Source organism: Sus scrofa, chromosome 7 (genome assembly GCF_000003025.6).
Source record: "Sus scrofa isolate TJ Tabasco breed Duroc chromosome 7, Sscrofa11.1, whole genome shotgun sequence".
NCBI classification, from domain to species: Eukaryota; Metazoa; Chordata; class Mammalia; order Artiodactyla; family Suidae; genus Sus; species Sus scrofa.
In genome coordinates this window covers 20,332,536-20,354,101 of record NC_010449.5, presented here as the reverse complement: position 1 = coordinate 20,354,101, position 21,566 = coordinate 20,332,536, and the positions used below count along the sequence as shown (strand labels likewise).

The 21,566-nt window shown below is 43.6% G+C and overlaps 1 protein-coding gene and 1 long non-coding RNA gene across 7 annotated transcripts in view; one reads left to right on the top strand and one right to left on the bottom strand.

Annotated features, from left to right (window-relative positions):
* Positions 671 to 21,566, bottom strand: part of CARMIL1 (capping protein regulator and myosin 1 linker 1) — a 317,002-nt gene continuing 296,106 nt past the window's right edge. For 2 of the 6 annotated variants that reach the window (XM_021099790.1, XM_005665641.3), the window contains 6 exons: positions 19,885 to 20,314; positions 15,234 to 15,315; positions 13,105 to 13,308; positions 10,973 to 11,113; positions 8,147 to 8,296; positions 671 to 1,715 (listed from right to left, as the gene is read on the bottom strand). In XM_021099790.1, the coding sequence (XP_020955449.1) occupies positions 1,579 to 1,715; positions 8,147 to 8,296; positions 10,973 to 11,113; positions 13,105 to 13,308; positions 15,234 to 15,315; positions 19,885 to 20,314 (1,144 nt within the window). In that variant the 3' untranslated portion in view covers positions 671 to 1,578. The remainder of the gene's footprint in view (positions 1,716 to 8,146; positions 8,297 to 10,972; positions 11,114 to 13,104; positions 13,309 to 15,233; positions 15,316 to 19,884; positions 20,315 to 21,566) is intronic. The other 4 variants (XM_013977486.2, XM_021099792.1, XM_021099791.1 and 1 more) reach the window with 3 other exon arrangements.
* Positions 2,001 to 10,848, top strand: LOC110261657. Its single transcript, XR_002346102.1, has 3 exons — positions 2,001 to 2,511; positions 6,838 to 6,935; positions 10,763 to 10,848. It is a non-coding gene; the product is annotated as an uncharacterized LOC110261657 (long non-coding RNA).

The window sequence follows — 21,566 nt, the reverse complement described above, 5'->3', positions numbered from 1 at the left end:
CAGGAACTCCTCAGCTGCCATTTTTAAATTGCAATTTGACCTCTTTACAACACCTGATCTGTGTCTGCCCACTTGCTGGCCGGTGGCACATGCTAAGTAGACCCAGACCAACCAATGTTAAACTTAAGGAACAGTAAATCGAAAGGTCAGTCTGCTAGCTCCAGCCTGCTAGCATCCTTAAAACAAGAAGTGACTTCTGGATGGCGATACCCTGGTCCCACTCCCAACATGGGATCTGAATTACTGACAGCCTGAATGTGAGTTTTGGCCTTCCACACGGCACCAATAGGAAAGTCATATGTGTAACTTGGTCCCCATGCTGTACAGTGGGGAAAAAAAATAAAGTCATGGTCTGTACAACTTAGTGTTGAGTGAAGATTTCCAGACCTCTCCCAGCAGGAGTCTTGGGATGGTTCTGAGACTCTGGCCCCCATGCCATCATCAGGCCCAATCATCTGCCTGAGTGGGTTCCCCAGGACACTCATAACTTCCAGATGAATTTCATCTCTTTCCCTAAAGGAGGGAGCGGGCTCTAGAATTGCAACAGGTTTTTGATCGTCTGAGAACTATGATGACTCTGGATTTTTGGGGAAAAAAAAAAAAAAAGTTCATCACCCCCAGCCAAACCTAATTCTTAAAAAAAAAAAAAAGACACTGGAGAAAATTAAAATTCCACTTGTAAAATCATTTTATTGGTATAAATATACATATGAATAAAATACCTTCAGCCTGTAATGTAAGTGAATATTTGTGAAATGTCTTTAAAAAGTAGTATTTCGATTTTTTCTTTATAGGTGTCAAAGTATTTTCTTAATCCCACATTAAAAGCTAATATGCAGACAAATTAAAGGCCTTCAAAAAAACACAAGTATTCATAAAACCTCATTCCAATCGACTATATACATTAATCTGGGCACATGGTCGCAACAGCCATGGGCCTTTCCCTTGGTCCTTCACTCACTGGTTGATGGTATCCCAAAGGTCACCGACCAAGTTTAAATGTACAATTCCACATCAGGAAGGAAGGAAGTTCCCCATGGGAGAATGTAAAAACCATACCCGAGATCTAATATATATAATTTATACAAATTATTAGTGTGCTCTGTTAATTACAGTGTGCAATTGCATACATCAAGAATAAATTGCTCTATCGGTCAAGTGCAGATCTGACACAGGTACATGCAGCAGTACCCCACGGTCAGCTGGATGGTGGTACTTGTGAGTGTGTGTCCAGTTACTTCGTTTACCTCCAAAACTCATCTTACAGGGCAAACTGTAGCTGCCTTGGAGAAATTCAAGTAGGGCTCACGGGATAATAGCTGGCATTCGTTGAAGGCATATGAAGGAATGTGTAAAAGTCAAATGCCAAGGGTTGGGAAAAGATCAGACATGTGCTTTGATTACCAAGAAATGGATCTGTTTCGGTGTTCAGAAAAAAAATTTAAAAAGGGAAGAAGGGAAAAGAAATGAGCACCAAGAGAAGGCGGCTTAGGAAGCAGGAAGAGGGGTGGCCCTTGGTTCCTTGCTGATGGCTAACACAAAGCACCCCGCACAGTAAGACTTCGGTGTGGGTGCCCTTTACACAAAAATAAACTCTTTTTCTGCTTCTTCTCCAGAGTCACTGGATTTGCTGCCTTGCTGGCCATCTTTTCCGGAGGACCATTGCTTTTGTTCTTGACACTCCTGGGCCTGCTGGCCCCAGCTTCTCCTCGCCACTGAAACAGACAGGGAAGGAGGTCGTTATGGTTGATGAGCAAGGTGCCGCCAGTGGCCTGCGGAGGTGAGATGCACGGGCCCTGAAGGGTGGCAGGGTTCGGGATGCACTTTCTCAGAAAATATTTTCCTAGTACATTTCAAGACTCTAGACAGGAATTAAAAACAAACCAACAAAACAGAAACAAGACAGAAAACATCAAAACCCCAGTCTAGGAGAGGCTGTACCTCTCATAGACGTGGTTGAGGACCTGAGGGCGAGGACCCCAGAGGGCAAGGATGGATGGGGGGGTGGGGGTGATGAAGGGAGATGCCAGGAGGGAGGAGCCCCTGGAAGCCACTCTGTCCCAGGGGACCTCCTCAGTCACAGCTGCCCCCTTCTGCAGCACAGAGAACACAAAACAGCCTGGAGGAGGCACCGCTGGACGGATCTTCCATCTGATGCCTTCTGCAGACCATTCAGGGTTGGCCACCCCTGCTTTGGGGACAAGATAGAAGGAAAGGACCCAGCAATCTTTGTCAGGCCTATGTCTCAGAAAACCTCTCTCTAGGAAATGAATAAAAAGTCTTGTGGACATGAATTAATCCTGCCTATGGTATATTCAATCTTTTAGGAAGCAGCCACCAGGTCAAAGAATTGTTGTTTGGGGGCCTGTTCTGATTCCATATAAATATGGAGGATCCTCTGAGTCTCTACAAAGTGATGATGAGAAAACAGTCGCCAGACTGAGCCTCTGTGATTGATGGGTCCCACCAGGCAATATCCTCTCTACTTCTGTTCCTCTTCACCACTAACAGGTAGGTCTTGGCAATCTTGAAATTGGGATGGAAGGCCAATCTTTCTCCAAAGCCCATGTTCTTTCCAACTAGACCATAGCTTCACTGTTACTCTACCCAGGGAAAGGTTCAAAGGCCACGCTCTAGCATCGCTATTAAGGATTACTAACCATTACTCAGTCTATGGTGGAGACACACTTGAGCTAAAAAAAACTAAACCCATATACTTTGCGCAGGTTGAAAGAGAACAGCTCCCTCACCACTCAGAAGTTTAATGATCCAACCAGGAACACAGTCCTAGAAAGCAAGGGGATTCATTTGGTGCTTCTAATCATTTTCATGTCGGCATTTATACTAAAAACCTCATCTTGTCAGGAACTGACTACTGAACCATTGAACTGGCTAAAGCACGTTTCAGGAAATGAAAGCTCATGAAACCTAATTGTCAAAATGCAAATATAATAAAGTACTCCTGCCAGTTCTGCTGTTTAAGGCCAGATTCTGGTCTCTAGACAATAAAAGTTTAAATTTTAGTTTATTACATTAAATTGAAATTACTCAAAATTCTGAAAAGGAAAAACGTTCACATCTCAGCATAAAAGTTAATGTTTTTTTAATTTTGACTTTGCTTACCCAACAGTGTTGAGCAAATTCTCAGAGGTAGGGGAAAAGTAATGATTTTTATTTTTTAGCTTGAATTGGGTATACAAAAATTATATTTGTTGGGTCCTTTGAAAGTTAACAAGCCAGGTTTTGGGAAAAAGATAAATTTTCATAAATAACTTTCCCCTTATCCCAAAATCAATCTGATAGTATTATTCAAGGTATTTAAGTTCTCAAAATTCTGCAGTATTCCAAACAGGAGTCGAGAGTATTTATAATGTTTTCATCTTGAAATACTTTGCAATAATGACTTCAGAATAGAGCATCACAAGTGAAATCTGCTAGAAAATGTTATTCGTCCCATTTTAAAACCAACCAAAATAAGTTATTCCTCTATCAAGTGACTCAACTTTCCAACACTACAAGTGCAAAGGAAGAAATACAATGATACATTGGCTCATTTGTCTTCAAAAGCAAATGTATAGCTTTCATTCTTAAATTAAAAAGCTTTTCATCCTTCCTAACATCTCAGCTTCCCTGAAATCCCAGGTCCAATTGATATTATATGATATGACATCAGAGTACTCCTAAAAAATGGAGAAGATCGTGCCATCAAATATTTGTCAGATAAAAAGAGATAACCCTGGACCAGGGCTAAATGAAATTCAGAGAAATCAAATATAGGACTCTTCCTGCAAAAATTAGGCTGTCCTTCAATCTTAATCTAAGTGACACTGACTTCTGAGTCCTCTAGGCTACAGGGCGCAGCCAGCAAACTTTAACAAGAGGCTGGTATCTGTCCAAGTCACAAAAGCTAAAAGTTGTAATTTGTTTGACACAGTCACTGAGACGGATAATGATAGGCTCTTTCTGGAGGACTGTCAAAGCATTCACCATGGTGGTGACATTATTTAAAAAATCATTCTGGGACTTCCCGTCTTAGCGTAGCAGAGACGAATCCGACTAGGAATCATGAGGTTGCAGGTTCAATCCCTGGGCAGTGGGTTAAGGATCTGGTACTGCCGTGAGCTATGATGCAGGTTGCAGACGCAGTTCGAGTCTGGCGTTGCTATGGCTGTGGTGTAGACCAGCAGCTGTAGCTCCAGTTAGACCCTTAGCCTGGGAACCTCCATATGCCGCAGATGCAGCCCTAAAAAGCCAAAAAAAAAAAAAAAAAAAATCCTGAAAATATTGACTTGTATTGATGTAACTCTACCCATTGTAATGAGAGTAGTACCAGGCTTACATTTCCTTAGTAGCATAGGGAGGCACCATTCTTGGATAGGAAAACTGAGGCAGGGCACGATCATGGAACTAGGGGCACAATTAACTTCTTTGCGTTTGGAAGCCCCAGGCACGCTATTAATCACAAGTGCACACAACTCTGAACGGAAAATGTTTTTTGGTCAGTTTTCCAGCCTTTAAGGCAGCATTGTTTGATTGTATATAATTAGGATGGTAATTACCATTATAGTGAAATAGATTTGGTCAGGCTCCTATTAATGGATGGTCTAAATAAAATTATGTTTGGTTGAAACTTAAAACTCAAGACTTGTTACTAATTCAGATGAGCCTTCTCTTGGGGGCCTGATTTAATGCTTGACTTTATACTGTGTTCAAAAAAAATAGGATTGTTTTACTATATTTTTTAACGCAAGAATTCATACATTAAAGTGCCAGAGCATCTCGACACATGTGTGTGTACACATATTTATAACCACTCCAGGTACCATTCAAATTATAAAAGATACCTGAGTAAGTAAATGGGCAATTTATTCAACACAAAACTCCATGTATATTCATATCCTGTCTATAGTGGTGATAACTAGCAGAGAGGCTCAAATGTGAAATCTGTCGTTTTTGAAGATGATCTGATTTTGCAGATATGTATGCAAATACGTATATATGCTAATTTTAAAGCTTCTGAAATGTGCCTATAAATTCAGAATTAGAATTAGAGATTCATATGAAAATTTGAGTTTTTTCTCCATTTTAAGCTTCACTCCCATCCATATTTCCCAGGAGAAATATGATAACCTTGAAATAATATTTAGTAGGCCCTGACTTTTCAATACTTTCTGGCAAGAGCCAAAAATGCCAACCAACTGTTAAATTTCTTTTGAAGAATTCATATAGGGGTAAGCAAAACCCAAATCTGGTGGAAAACGGGCAACAGAGCACTGGCTTACAGACTATGAACCACAGCCAAATATTTGTCGGCTGTAGGTTGAATTATAGAAGAAGCAAGTAATATATATAAAAGGAATGGGAGAATAAGGTGGCCTGTGCAAATAGGATACATTACAATATACAAAGCCCAAACCGATTATTTTTCTCAAGAAAATAGGATGTACTCTAATGAAACATCAGTTTATAATTAAACAGAGAGAGAAAATGACAGAAAATTCAAAAGATGCAGTTACAAATACTCCCAAGAAAAGAAAGTAAGGCTTTTAACCTGTCAACGCAATATTAAAATAGCCACACAATTAAAACATAATAGTCATGATAAAAAAATAAGGCAGCATGCTTTGAGAACAATAGCCTCTGTTTCACGGATACATGATTTAAGCGAATAAGCTGTTTTGGCATAAACAAAGCTGTTCATAAAACACTGAAAAGTACACACCATGGTTTAATAGAATTGCTCTGCTAAATGCTATTTGTTAACCGGGAACTATTCAGAAAGCAGACTGCTATGCAGTTCTCAAGGGTGAAGACAAGTGCTGGGAATCGGCACTAACAAAACAAGATTAAAATATTATACATACAAGTACTTTAATTGAAGCTCCTGCAAAAATTATGTTTTGGGTTCCTGTCGGTATTTCAAGCAATTGAGGCAGAAAAGCAAATCAAGATGGTCCTATTTCATTCCATCAGAATTTGATGCAGCCCATCGCAACGAGAATTTTAAGCCACAGAGGTCATGAAAAAATGAGAGACACAGAATGTTAAGCTTTTCTAGGATCTGGCTTATCTCTGTCTTCGTCTTAATTTTTACTCTTAACTCAAAACTTTACTGGATGATGGATGTGGCAGAAGGAGGTGGTCTCTTGGTCTGTGTGTTGTATAAAGTGCCTCTTAAAGAAGGAATGCTATATTGCATCCAAGGGGCTTTGTTAATCCTCAACCCACAGAAGTCAGCTGATACAATAGTTATGTAAATTTCCAACACCTAGAAACAGCGAGGTAGCCTTGAGTGTCCTTATCAAAAGAGGCCATATAAGGAGATAGAGCTTCTGGAGTTCCCGTTGTGGCTCAGTGGTTAATGAACCGGACTAGTAACCATGAGGCTGCGTGTTTGATTCCTGGCCTCTCTCAGGGGCATTGCTGTGGCTGTGGTATAGACCAGCAGCTGTAGCTCCAATTAGACCCCTAGCCTGGGAACCTCCACATGCCACAGGTGCAGCCCTTAAAAAAAAAAAAAAAAAAAAAAAAAAGGCATAAGAGCTCCTGATTTAATATAAAAATAATTCTGCCTCTCTTCAGGAAATAGGTGTCTTAGATGTTCATTTATGTAATGGATTTTTCTTGAAAACCTCCTGCAAAGAGAAGTTACTGTAACCCTGTGTCTACCAACACATCTACCACACAGGACATACTTGAAAAGTGAGAAACCAAGTCAGTTGGTTTCTTCTTGGGCAGGTGCTACTTGGCCCAGACAGAATGTTCTATCTTATCTGATAGACTCCAGACCTCACTTTATGCCATGGGTCACACATCCTTCTCCATCCTGTCACCTAGCTCGGGTGTACCAGACCACCAGGCAAGTCAGTACGTGGCTCATTCAACACTCTCGGCCAAGAAGGCGAACTCCAAATGCTGTTGCTGGAGGGGAGCTGGTAAGTGCTTTTTTGGTTGTTTTTGTTTTTAAATCTGTCAAGGGAAGTCCTCAAAGACAACAGTTCCTACTTGAGAAAGCTTAACTCACTGGGCTGCTAAGCTGTCAGGTGGGTCAGAAGAAGTTTACCATCAATAATTATAAAGTGTTGACTTTTGAGAATGGTTTAGCCTTTTGCAATAAAGGGAAATGACCTCTCTTTAAGGTCATTTCCATGGGCCTGCCTCCTGAAGTGCTTTTCTAGGAGGCAGCCCTGGGCGCTTTCTCCCTGGAGCCAATCCACTCCTATGTTAACCTCTGACAAAGGTGTACAGGAAGAAAAACGGCCTTATTCCAAGGGAAGAAGTCCCTTAAGGAAAGTCCACATTTCAGAATATTTTATATTCCTTTATGATGCTAAAATTTCCTTTAAAAGACTTTAAGTGATATTTATAAAAAGTTACTACCCCGGGAGATGATAAGCACTTAGTCACAGAAAAGCCATTTCCTTTCTGAGTCAGCAGTGCTCCTTCTAAAATTTTCCATTGGAGACAAAAGGTGATTTGAAATCTGTCTCCTGGGACCTTCCTTACCTAACAGAATTTTACAGAATTTAGTATAGGGTCAAATGGAAGACAGAAGTCATTGAGTAACTGCCATAAAACAGTATAAATTATTCCTGGAGGTTGAAAAGTTAATTGCTACTTTCCTTTCTTACTAAAGGGTCATAAAATGTCCACTGTGAGGTTATGTGCATGACACAAGGTCTGCTTTAGTCAGTGGCATTTTATTGATCCTTTCCTAAAAGAGTGTAAGGTGAGGTGTATTAGGCCCATATCCTCTTAAGGCATAAACTGTGTTACTCTAAGAAGTTCCAATCCCCTCTTAGTTTAACTCTAAGGGAAGAGTAAAGAGAGAAAGGAAAAGAGTAAGAGACATGACCCCAGACAAAAATAAACCTCCATCATCCCCCAAATTTGAAAGGACCAGTCACCATTCTCCAAAGTAACTCGATCCTCCTAAGAAATTTCTAATTTTAGATTTTGAGGTCAATAGTTTTTGCCTCCCCTGGAAGGACCATCCTGTTGCAATTTAGGGAAAAAAAAAAATTCAGTTGTATGAATAAATCCCTGACCCAGTCCCAGGATAGAAGTGACTCAATTAAAGTTTGTTTTTGTTAGTGCCAGTTCATAAGCTTTGGGACAGTGAGGTATGATAATCGAAGGCTCTAACCATTTGTTGGCTGTGACTTCCTGTGCTCAATTGCATTCACCTCCTCTTCTGCAATGGTGGAGTACAGTTTTGAAGGTCTTTTCCCTCTACTGGAAGGCTTGCCACTGTCAAGATCTGAATGCCTTTTGTAATAATCTCCTCTTTGCACTACTGAGGAAAAGGGATTCATTTTACCCTTTAGAGTAGCAAATACATCAAGGTATTGACATTAATATTAAAAAGATTCATATTAAAAAGTAGATAGCAGCTTACCCACCCCACTTAAGAGTCAAGGCACCTACACTGTTGGTCCTGAACAGATACATCATGATCTACAGAATTCAACAGCCAACATTATGGAAATGTCGTGCACAATGAGGTGAGCTCTGAGTCTGCCCCCAAAAGATACTAACAAAAAGGCCCCCACGTTACCATTTTGATTCCAAGATGGAGTAACGAAAATCACATTCACCATGGAATAATCCAGAAGCATCACAGCCATTTACCTGTTTCAGAAATTAGTTGGGCACGCTAGTCCAAAGGGAGGCAGAGAACAAGGAAATGAAGTAACCAGCATGAATAATGTACAAGAAAATAGGAGTGGGCACATCAGGAACATGTTGAAAAGGCCAGGCTCAGAAGCGGCTCTCACTCCTGAGCCAGCGTAATGGATAAACTGAAGTCAAAATATTACCACCTCATCTTTACTGTTCTCAGACCTCGTGTGCATATTTTCAGGCCATTTTCAACAGCAAGTGACACCATCAGAATGATCTCTGTGATTAACTTATCTTGGGTCCCAGAGGGAAAAGCAATGGCTTCCATTGCTCTATAATTTCTAGCTGGAAAGAGGGCGGGCACGAACACCCATAATATTTAGAAGGGAGGAAGGGAATCAAACATCTACTCCTGAAGCTCTGAAATGGTTGAGAAGCACCTCATTCATTCCTAACTTCTGGGGAAAGAGCACCCGACTTTTGCAAAGCAGCAAAGGACGTGCCAGTGGCACCCAGCATTTTATCCACTAATTAACGCAAGAGGCGCCATGCTACATTCTCTTACGCATGAGGCTGGTGGGTCACTCTAGGCCTTGTTTTAATCATATAGGCAGGTGTCTTAGAAAATACCATTTTTCAAAAATATTAAGCAATTACTTCTTGTTCAGCCTTTTCTTTTTCCATCTTTCCATATTTCCTCTGGCTTTTGACAAATAGGGAGCATTCCTAGTTGCTACTAATACCCCTCCACACCACAAATTTTTTTTTTCCCTCCTTTTTGGGCTTGCACCTGTGGCACATGGAAGTGTTCGGGACAGGGGTCAAATTGGAGGCTGCAGCTGCCAGCCAATAATACAGGATCCAAGCGTGTCCGATGGCAATGCTGGATCCTTAACCTACAGAGTGGGGCCAGGGATGGAACCTGCATCCTCGTGGATACTAGTCAGGTTCATTACCACTGAGCCACCATGGGAACTCCTCTCCAACAAAATTCTTTCAGGCATTTTCAAAGCTTCCTTATAAGTAAAGACACCAAGTCAGCAGTTGCATAAAGAAGGGGAAATGAGGGTTGAATTGTGGGGGGAGGAGCTATGGGGTACAAACAGGGCTCCCAGGAATGATTGCTGGCTCGTCACTTTGACCTGGCACCACCCAAGTTTCTTCTTCCTACAAGATTTCCAAAGGCTGAGGCTGTAATACTAAACCCTGTATTTATTGGTTACCCCATGTGAAGGGACCATAAGTGTCAGCTTTCTTTCATGCCTTTAGTTTCTTTGTTTGTCAGAAGTAGTTTATCAGCTTTGGTCAGAACCCCACCTTCTTTTATTTACAGCCAATAGGTGAGTGAAGCCTGTACCCACCAAATAAGTCTGCAGAATGGATATGAGGAAGTAGGCTGTGTTATTTTTGATTGAATTCTCAATTAACAAAGACAGTTCTCAAAAACACTTCCTATTAACTTCGACCCAAGACCACCATTCATAAAAGAAAGTAGGCCAAGGTAGGAAGCTGTCAGAATCAGAGAGGGTCAAAGAATTGTAAAGCATCAAACAAATCTAAAATAAAACCAAGCAATCCCAAACCACACTGAGAGCTCTCTGAACATGGGTGATGATGGCTCTAGAATTTCTTTATAGATGGGGCTTAGAGACGGCACTTACATTTTATGAAGGACAGAACCCCAAAGGGTTCATTGAACAGAATGGGAGAAGTGAGGGAAAGAAGACCTGGTGAGGTGCAGAAGTCACCCCAAACATGCCTCACCTCCACTGATAATGACCTTTGATGTGTTAGGGAGATGGCATTCAAGTCCCAGGACCATCTCACTATGCTCCCGGCTCAGCAAATTAGAAGGAACAAATCAGTATGATGATGCCCTGAGAGCATCCATGTAGGTGACAGACTTCTGAGAATGAGGACCATCTAACCTCATGACTGAGCAAAGCTAATGAGCCACAGTGTTGCCCATAGCAAGGGCAGGCTTCTAGGTTCTCAGAAATAAGAGAACCTAGAAGCCTACACATTACACCAAATTAGTCACAAAGCAATGGGTAATACACTGGGAATCCCTTCTGGAGCATCTAGAAATTACTATTATAAAGACCTTTGGGCTAAGTGTCTCAGTTGTTTTATTTTTTAGATACGGTCCTTCACGCAGACCCAGTGTCACCAATAACAGTGAATCAAGTTTCTGAATGAAAAACTGCTCTGGTTCCAAAACTGAATCCGAGGGATGCTGACTTATAAACCTTAAGATATAAAGTGAGAAACTGAGTCCAGGATTAATTCCTTGCTCTTAAGATGACTCTCCTTGGGGAGAGCTGACACAGGAAAAAAAAAAAGGTATTACCTTCCCGGGAAAATGTCCTGGGACTGGGCTGCGGGCTACTCTGGCCATCTCTCTCCTTGTCCGAAGGAACTTTTTTCAGCACAGGCGGAAGAAGAGCGACTTTAGGCGAACCCGGGCTGGATGGAGAGTGTGGGAGGTCCTCTATGGAAACACAAAGCCACATGTCAAACTGTGCCATGAACTGGATTCCTAAAGCATAAGCTGTTTAATCTTTACATACAAACAACCAATCATTTTTTAAAAAAGCATCATAGAATTTTCTGGCCCCAAACTGGTCTCATAGAGCTCAGTGAAGTAACAAACAAGAGAGTGAAAAATAATTCAAACTCAACAAAAAGTTAAAATCTGCAGGTGGGAATCTCTTTAGACAGAATTTCAATGAGCTGGTATTTGAAAATTAGATGTAAGTGAACTGAAGGTTGCTTCTGCCTCAAACACAAAGGCTGTTTGTGTTTCTTCAATTGGTGACAGAAATTGTCATTACAAGCCACCGCCTTTACCTGCTGTCAAACCCTGGAAAGTGGTCCCCACGTGGTGTATACAACATATATCCGTGCCTACAGGAGTGAAGGTGCATGTACCTGCGTACAGATACTAAGATCAGGAAGAACAGCTTAGAATCATGGACTTTTGGAACCAGAAAAGACTATGTGGTAATCACTGTACAAATGGAGAAATTAAATGACCTGCCAAGCTAAAAAGATGACAAAATATCTGGGACTAGAACTCGAGTCTCTTAAGTCTAAAGACTGCCCTATTTCACTCTAATTGAAAGGATCAGCTGAACTGCACTCCTTTTTCTGCTCCATTACCAGCAAGGCAGTTCTCAATTTGGGGGGTGCTTGTGGGAGCCCGAGGGCACAGAAGACAACCTTCGGCCAGGTTCTCGTCACTTCCTACTTCAATTCAAGTCTCCACCTGCTTGACGATAGAAGCAGGGATGGGGCAGGATGCGGTGAAAACGGCACTGCCTGTGTTGACAGCCTCTTAGAAGCGTGGAGAGGGAATGCAAGGGTGTATTGGAAAATGCCTGCTGAATTCTCAAGCTCTAGCAAAACGTCTGTGGGTTAACATAAGTCTCAATACACTAAATACTACGAACTCAGTGAATGCATTCAGCAAATAAACTGAAACAAAAGCTTCTTGCAACAGAATATTGGGAATCTGGCTATTTTATATTCCGTGTTGGCAACAGGGGAGCCCAAATCCTCTACAACCTGGATTTATTCTATTCGAGATGTTTCCTTACCTCAGACACAGCTGGCCGATGGGAATGCCAGCCTGCTCCTAAGTGGTCATCTTTACTTTTTTAATTTTGAAAAGTATTTTTTTGGCCTCCATTCTCCCCACTTTTTCTGTTTTGAAGCTTTTTTTTTTTTTTTTTTTTTTTAAAACCACACCTACGGCATGTGGAAGTCCCTGGGCCAGGTATCAAACTCTTGCCATATAGCAGGGATAGGATCCTTAACCTGTTGAGCCACCAATCATTAGATTTTCTGATCCCAGAGTCAGCAAACATTTTCTGTTAAGGGCCAAAGTGTAACTATGTTAGGCTCTTCAGACCACATGGCCTTTGCTGCAATGATTTAACTCTGTCCTTTTAGCACAAAAGCAATGGGAGATGCGTATATGCGGTGGGGCTGTGTGCCGGTGACACATTTATAAAAACAGGCCCATAGTTTGCCAAGCTCTGTTCTAACCCTGACAGTTTCACAGGATGGGGGGTAAAACCAGAGCAATTTAAGCTTTCCCTGTTTGTGGTCCTTGTCCTGAAACTGCAGCTCTCTGAAGGGTCTGGGCATCTGGAGATGGCTTTCAGAAAGTTCCACCACAGAGCACTGCCAAGGGGTGAGCACAACACTGGCTGCTTTACCCATCCTGCCTCCACCCTGTAGCCCCAAGCACAAGGCCAGTACCTGAGCAGGTGCCTTGGTGTTGAATGAAGGAACCCTTCAGCCTTTGTCACTTCGGCAGCCTCTGGCAGGTTTGTCATGGCCCCTTCCTACAGACACTCTCACCGCCTGCCATGCCCGCATTCACCAGCTGCCCTGATACCATCCATGGAAGCCAGATCCTGCTGCCCTGGGAAGCTGCCTGGTCATGGTGCCACTTCCGGACTGGCAGCGCCTTACCTGGCCGCGAGGCAGTGCGTGGTTTCTGCGGGATGGTGGGTCTCGCCCCTGGGCTGGGTTTGGGGGACTGCAGGAGCGGCTTCGGGCTGGTGGGCCTGCTGGAAAAGCTCCGAGACCTGGAGCCCCCCTCCGCTCTGAGCTCCACTTTGGCATTCTTTTCTGGTGTTCCCAAAGCGAAGCGGTTCTCTGGGTGCACTTTGGGCACTAAAATGAAAAGGGGAACAGAAAGCACACTGGATCGTAAAAAATCAGAGGTGAAAGAAACCAATCCCTTGAAGCTGGGTGCCTGGTACAAAGTCTGCTATAATTGTCACTTCTCATCAGACATGTATTATTTATTTAATTGTAGTTGACTTATAATAGTATATTAGTCTCATGTGTGCAAGAGTGATTCAATATTTTTATAGATTACATTCCAATCAACATTATTATAAAACACTGGCCATACTCGCTGTGCTGTACATTACATCCTTGTGTCTTATTTATTTTGTACCGAAGCCTGTACCTTTCCCCCAGCTTGCCCCTCCTCCCACCCCTCTCCCGACTGGTAACCACTAGTTTCTTCTCAGTATCTGTCATCAAAGGTATGTTAGGACAGGAACATGCTCTTCTAGCAAGTCTGTAGAATGAAAACATGCTAGTGGAAGACTAAAATTCTTGATAGAAAAGCAATGAACTTGAGGGTGCTCTTCTGATCACCCCTGACTTATTCCGCAGATGACAAGCCTCACATTTAATAGGGTAAATGTCCATATGAACATACAGGGGGATGAGCAGGTCCCAATGCATTTGAAGCAGTGACATCTTCCTTAGATTTGGCACAAGGTACACATATAACCAACTGCAGGTGCCTCAGTTCTGGACGACAGTCAGTTAGGGGTCTGGCTGGGTGAGGAAAGCTGTGCGGATACCCATAACCTCATGCCTAGTGATTCAGCTCCACCAGCATCATCTCAGGCCCACCTCCATCCCTTTTGCTGCCTTAATGACCCAGACCAGGCAAAAACGAGCCGGTCGAATATGAGTTATATTCCAACTCTGACTAATGAAGGCGCTAAAGCTAAACACAAGAAGGTCATACGGCAAAATGAGATGCACAAGTTAACGAGTTATTCTCTGGTTTCCATCTAAGGTATCTGATTCCCTTACTACACCTAAAAAGTCAGAGGGACAAAGGATATTGGCTATTCATGGATATTTGAGCTGAAAGCAAAGGGCCTCCTCCCGCGCACAGCTTAGTTTTTAAAACATCAGCAAAAAGAGAAACAGACTCAGAGATCCTGAAAACAAGCAAGTAGTTACCAGTAGGGAAGAGAGGAGAGAGATGAGGGAGGGAGATGAGGAGGTGCAAACTTCCGGTGACAAAGCAAATGAGTCAGAGGGATGACGTGTACAGCGTGAGGAATATAGTTAATAATACTGTGATATCTTTGCACGGTGACAGATGATAATGAGACTTATGGTGATCATTTTATAATGTATAGGAATATGCAATCAGGAGTTCCCACTGTGGCACAGCGGAAAAGAATCCGACTAGTAACCATGAGGTTGTGCGTTCGCTCAGTGGGTTAAAGGATCCAGCATTGCCATGAGCTCTGGTGTCAGTCGCAAATTCGGCTCGGATCCTGCGTTGCTATGGCTGTAGCATAGACCAGCAACTGTAGCTCCAATTCAACCCCTAGCCTGGGAACTTCATATGCCGCAGATGTGGCCCTAAAATGGAAAAAAAAAAAGAAAAAGAAAAAAAAATATGGAACCACTGTGGTGTGCCCCTGAACTGACACGGTGTTGTAGGTCAGTTATACTTCCATAATTAGTTAATCAAAGCCAATCATCAGGTCCACCCCTCTTCCACACCTTCCCAAATATCCACAGTTTAGTCCTTCTCAATGAAATTTCTTCCCTTTGGGAAACTGGAGAAGGTGCTCTGTCCAGGTGCCAGGCTATACTGGTGGGCAATGTGGGGCAGGTGAAGGGATGTGGTCTTTTAGGTGAAAGGTGAGACCATATAACACAGAGACCCATTCTTGCTCTCCATCTTTCTTTTCCTTCTGTCAATCACACGCACCACCTACAACCAGAAGGTAAGTATTTCTTCCTAAGCGGGTGGTAGCAATGGCCTGACTCACCTGCCCCACCTCCATCCAACTGTTCCGAGCTGCCCAAGGCCAGGCTGGAAGGATCCTGGGGGGTGGCTTCACTCCCAAGTTTCTAAAAAATGCAAGCACCCCACCCCCAACGGTGCGTAGTTATTTAAAGTGTAAGAAAAAAGAACAAAGCAGATGATAAAAGACAACAAATCATGGCTCTTTAATTCTGCTGCCATTACTGTGACCTCTCCGTCTCTCCAAGGCTGGCATGAAACTATGAGAAACACCTTCTGCAATTTTTTTTTTTTTTTTTTTTTTTTTTAGGGCTACACTTGTAGCATATGGAGGTTCCCGGGCTAGGGGTCCAATCGGAGCAACAGCTGCCGGCCTACACCAGAGCCACAGCAACGTGGGATCCAAGCCGCGTCTGTGACCTATACCACAGCTCACGGCATCACCGGATCTTTAACCCACTGAGCGAGGCCAGGGATTGAAACCTGCAATGTCATGGTTCCTAGTCGGGTTCGTTAACCACTGAGCCACGAGGGGAACTCCTGTTCTGTGTTTACAGTCAGGGCTCTGGGTCCAAAGTGCAGCCAGTTCCTCAGGCTGCTCCCCACAGATGGGAGGGGCGGAACCAGGAGAAGCCAGTGGGCGTGGTGACGCCTCCTGTTCTCCTCTTTGAACACCCATGTGGGCGCTGCAGCCCCTGATGCTCCATGTGATGGGGGCACTGATGCCCTAAGCTTCCAGGACCTGCTCCAGGTTGGGCTCCACTGATCTAAAAGCAGTGGAAACCTTTCTGACCTCAAGGTACAAACCAGGTAGACGGGGGCCTGAAATGGGCAGGGACTTCCTTGCCACTGAAGCAGAAGGCACAAGACGCAGATCTCCTGTTTAGAAGACAAATATAGATAAACTGCTCTGAATTCATTTTTCAAAAATCTGAGGGTGGGATGGGTTTGTGACGGCAAAGACGAGGAAGATGAGACGCCACTGTCTTAGGGCAGGAGCTGTGGCTGATGAAGTGGGGGAGTCAGCCCCTGCTTTATGGAGCAGAAAGCCCACATAAGAATGAGGCATTTAGGAGTTCCCATTGTAGCTCGGCGGGTTATGAACCCGACTAGCATTCATAAGGATGCAGGTTTGATCCCTGGCCCCACTCAGTGGGTCAATAAGGATCTGGCGTTGCCATGAGCTGTGGTGTAGGTCACAGACACAGCTCAGATCCTGCATTGCTGTGGTGTGGGCCAGCAGCTGTAGCTCTGATTCGACCCCCAGCCTGGGACCTTCCATATGTTGCACCCATGGCCCTTTTTAAAACAAAAAAAGAAGGAGCATTTAGATACAAAAAAGATAAGTCTGGTGTTGGCTTAATGATACCTAATAGTTCTATTGGCAAAGATGATCTACATCTACCTCCCATCTAAAAAAACAAAAGTTGAAGTGGGTGAGTAGACCAGGAGGCACAACGACTCCTGAGAGTCGGCCCTCCAACCTCTCCTTCCCAGCTCAACCTGCGCTTCTGACAAACCTAAAAGCAAATAGTGGCTGCCAGGTCCAAGCTTTAAGTTGTTTTGGATGAAAGAGGAGAGATTATTTGAAACACAGCTGAGCTCTGACACATTCACAATCTGCCACAGCCACACCCCCGCCAGGAGCACGGCAGTGTCAGAGGGGAGCAGTGAACACAGCAGGAATGCAGGGGCATTTCTCAGCAAGTGTACACATGTTCCACTTTCACCAGTGGAGGGTGCAGAACGGGTCTCAGAAGAAATGTGTACACGAGTGCTACACCAAGAGTGGGCAATTCTCTGCCACCATTATGCAAAACTGATTCCCAAGGAAAGGAAGCCCCGAGCCACGGGCTGCACGTGGAGCCCCCTCTGAGCCTTGGACAAGAGTCTGCAGGGCCAGGGACGAGCCTTGAATAGCCAGCCCACACCAGCAGGGGGCGCTACTGCCCCTGACCCCAGGCTGTCCAGAGGCTGTGCCTAAGCAGTCCTCAAATGCACAGTGCCTGGCCTCGCCTTTTATGGCTTCTTGGAATGTGGAGTCCTCCGGAACTGTGCTCACACACAAAAGATAAGGTGGAGCATTTAAACAGAGCTAGAAGGAAGGTGAGATAAGCAAGGCACTCAGGGCGCATTGAAGGAGGAACTGTCTCTCAGGCTCTGGCAGCTACGGGGCTGGCATCTGAGAGTAAGAGCCTCCTTAAATGATGTAGGTGTCTTACTTGGCTACACTTAAAATATAATCCTAGGAGTTGTCTTCCCTTTTTCCTTCTAGGCTTTCTGAGGTAGTTATAAATCTCCCAAATGCCTATGCAGAATGAGGATATAATAACCTAATGTCAATAACCAGAATGAGGATATGATAACCTCATTATAGGGGCCACAGAAGAAAAGATGTGGCTGCTAAGCTTTCAATACCTTTAGTTAGTCTCCTTTGTTAATAAATAATAAGTGCCGGAGCTCCCGTCATGGCTCAGTGGTAACGAAGCTGGCTAGTATCCATGAGGATGCAGGTTTGATCCCTGGCCTCGCTCAGGGGGTTAAGGATCCTGCATTGCTGTGGCTGTGGCGTAGGCCGGCAGCTACGGCTCTGATTTGACCCCTGGCCTGGAAACTTCCACAGGCTGCCAGTGCGGCCCTAAAAAGACAAAAAGAAATACATAAATGAAATAAAATAATAAGTGCCATACTTTCATTTTTACAGCTCTTTAAATACATCTACGTAAAAGTGAATAGTGTGAAGAGGAAAGTGAAGACAACATAATTTTTTTTTATCAATAGTATATTAACTTCTGGTATTATGTTGATAGTTTATAGAGAACACAGTCATATAATTTAGGGAGAAGTATCCTAAAATGAATTTATGAAAAACTTACTATTTTATTGTGCTGATGGAACACCCTTGACTGATTTCAAGTGTTAAAGCCTAAGGATTTTTTATTATCGTTGTTTTAAATAGACACTAGATGGCGCTCAAAGATTTTAAGTCGAACAAATAAAACTTAAATCCTAAGAATTTTGTCACCATGAGCCAATTTATTTATCAAATCCAAAGCACGTGGAAGAAACCCTCCGGCACTGCTCATCTCTCTATCCAAAGGCATCAGTGGAAACAGTGATAAAATAAACAGCTCATTAGTGAAAACAGTGCATTCCTGGTTGTAAAGAAATTCTCTAAAAACAGATTAAAATATAAACATTTCTTTGGCCGTCTGACTCATCAATGACATAGTCGCAGTATTTATTCAAAATTCTGACCAGCAAAGGCCACATCATGTCTCCCTTGTTGAATTATCAGAACGTAGTCTTACCCCCTCCACTCTTCCCTGAGAGCTAAAGTCAGGAGGGCTCTGAGACTAGGAAAATGGTACTGGTGGAAGAACTATAGTGAATAGCTGTCAAATCAAAAGGGATGCAGGATTTCATGAAAAAAAAAAAAAAAAAAAAAAGAATTAGTCATTTAGAAGTAATATAAAACAGCCCTCCGTGTCCCGGTATACAGTTTACCATGTACTTTCCGAAAATCAAGGGGGATGAACTATTTTATTCTGACACTTAGATAAAATCGATGTGCAACTTCCCTTTCATTGAGGAACCCAGTTTTACAGACATAAAAGCTCAAGCGAATGCACAGAAACCAAAGCCTGGCTTCATTACGTTAATCTTAGTGATCACAATAAGGATACCATCCTCAAGGAGCTACAGAAAAACAACAACAACAACAACAAAAAAAAAACAGATAAAAAGGGAAGAAAAAAATGCACAACTTTTAAAAAGAGGTTCAAAAATAATGCATTAAATCAGATGTGGGGGGCACTCAACAATTTTTAAATGATAAAGTTTTTCCTCATAGCAATAGATAATATATCTCAATGGTCAAGTGTTTGATTAACTCAGAGCTCCTGTTGTGGCTCAGGGGGTTAAGAATGTGATCAGTATCCATGAGGAGGCGGGTTCGATTCCTGGCCTCGTTCAGTGGGTTAAGGATCTGGTGTTGCCGTGAGCTGTGATGTAGGCCGGCAGCTGTAGCTCTGATTTGACCCCTAGCCTGGGAACTTCCATATGCCACAGTTGAGGCATTTAAAAGGAAAAAAAAAAAAAAGGTTCTATTAATTCTAGCAGAGTGCAATGCTCTTCTTTTTGACTTAAATCTGGAACTTACTGAGGAACTTCTAGGTTTGGAAAATGACAAATTCTGAAAGAACTGAAAAACACATCTCCCTTTATAGAATTAGAATCTGGTTTCAATCGTTTGATTTGCCTCTGGGAGCTTTCCTATCACCCATCAGCTTCAGGTCTCCATTCGGATTCAACAGACTCAGTCTTTCCCCAGAATGGAGCATGTCCCTGGCACAAGTGTCGGGTGTTTCTGACATGCACAGGAGCCCCCGAGCAGGTGGGACAAGGCCTGCGGGACGCTCAGCCACTGACCAGCCTCCAGAGGCTGAGGCTCTCCGGGACATCGCAGCCTCAGGGCCAGAGAGAAAACATGCCTTCGTATTCCATGCTCTGGGCTCTTTGGGGAAAAGCATTGTGTGTTGGGATATCTCTTTAATCTCCAGGCTGTTTCTCTGTATCTCTTTTGCCCATGAAAAAAAAAAAATGAATGGAGGCAAAAAAAAAAGACAAAGACAATAAAGTCAACATAGACACTCCTCCTCCTCCTCCCCCCTTACCTTCTGCGAGCCAGCAGCCCTCCGCTCCTGCTTGGCCTTCATCTCTGCCAGCAGACCGCTGCCCATCATCTGGACCCCGTACCTCCGTCCTCCCTGTGGGCTGCCCTTGCTGTCACTGCGCTCCACCTTCCCCACCTCCTCCCCTTGACCTTCCTCTAGGGACTCAGGTGTTTTGAGTTCCTCCGCCCGCTCAGCACTGCCATTGTGCTCGGCAGCCTTCGTGTCCTTCCTGGGGGCGTCCACGGCTGGACTTCGGACTCCCGCCTTGGGGGAGGAGAGTTCTTCGGTCGCCAAGACTGCTGGGGACCGGTCACATTTGGACCGGGGTTTGATTAAATTGAGAAAGCCGCTTTTCCGAAAGTCCCGCTTTTTCTTCTCGTCTCCTCCTTCGCTAAGCTCGTGGGACTCTGAGCCTCTTGCCGACCATCTCCTGTGTTGCAAAAGAACAAAGCCTGTTGGGTTGATTCACTGTACCTAAGGTTCCAGCAACCATCCGTCAAAAAAGAAACGGGGAGGCTGAGGCTTTATACAGCAACCATTCTGAAGCATTTTTAAAAGCTGACGTCAGAAATAGAAAGGTACATTAAATAGCATCATCCTCTCCACAGGGGAGGAAACTGAGGCAAATACAAATTAAGAATGAGAATCTGGGAGTTCCCGTCATGGCTTGGTGCATTAAGAATCTGACATAGTATCCATGAGGGATGCAGGTTCGATCCCTGGCCTTGCTCAGTGGGTTAAGGATCTGGTGTTGCTGTGGCAGTGGTGTAAGCTGGCAGCTGCAGCTCCGATTCAACCCCTAGCCTGGGAACTTCCACATGCCATAGGTGCAGCCCTAAAAAGAAAAAAAAAAAAGAAAAAAGAAAGAAAAAAAGAATGAGCACCTGAAGTGTCGGTGGGGGACTGGGAGCAGAGGTGAGTTTTTTTTTATGTTTAAGTCCTTAAATCAAGTGCCTCTCCACTGCAAGAATTGCCAGAAAAGCTGGCTCCACTCAAGACACAGGTGGGTGATTGCCTTATTTAACTTGGCAGCACTAGAAAGGACCAAATTTTCCCTTAAGTCTCTGAAATCTTTCCATAATCATTAGATCATATCTGAAATCCCACCCTTAGTGCCCAAAGTCTGGATCCTTCTTAAATGTAATACCACTGGAATGAGGCAAAAACATGAAAAGACAGGCAAGGAGCTTTGGCAGGGGGCTGTCAGAATGAGAATACTCTGAAATGGATGGGGTAAATGTGGAAATGATGTGGGCTGAGGGGGAGGTATCCACACTGCCTTTCACGTAAAGCTGGCAGAATGAAGATCCCTTTAGCTCCCCTGAGTCCCCAGGAAAATACCAGCAAGCGATGGGGTGGCGGTGGGGCGCAGGCAATAAGCCCCAGAATGGAGAAAAGGCAAAAACAGCAGTTTGGAAGCCAAAAGAGTTAGGAGTGAAAACTGACTTAATAAACCTGGGCAAGCTGATCCCTCAAGTATTATTAGCAGGGGAGGCCCAGAAGCAAATGAATTTCAGGTGAAGGGGGCAGACTATGTCACCGCGAAATACATATCTCCGGCTTAGGATTATTTTAGGTTATTTTAAAGAAACAGCAGACACAGGGGGAAGGTCTGAAAACTGCGGAGAAGTTTGTGTAAGAGACATTTACGTTTATAAAGAAAATCTCCATTTGTAAGGGTG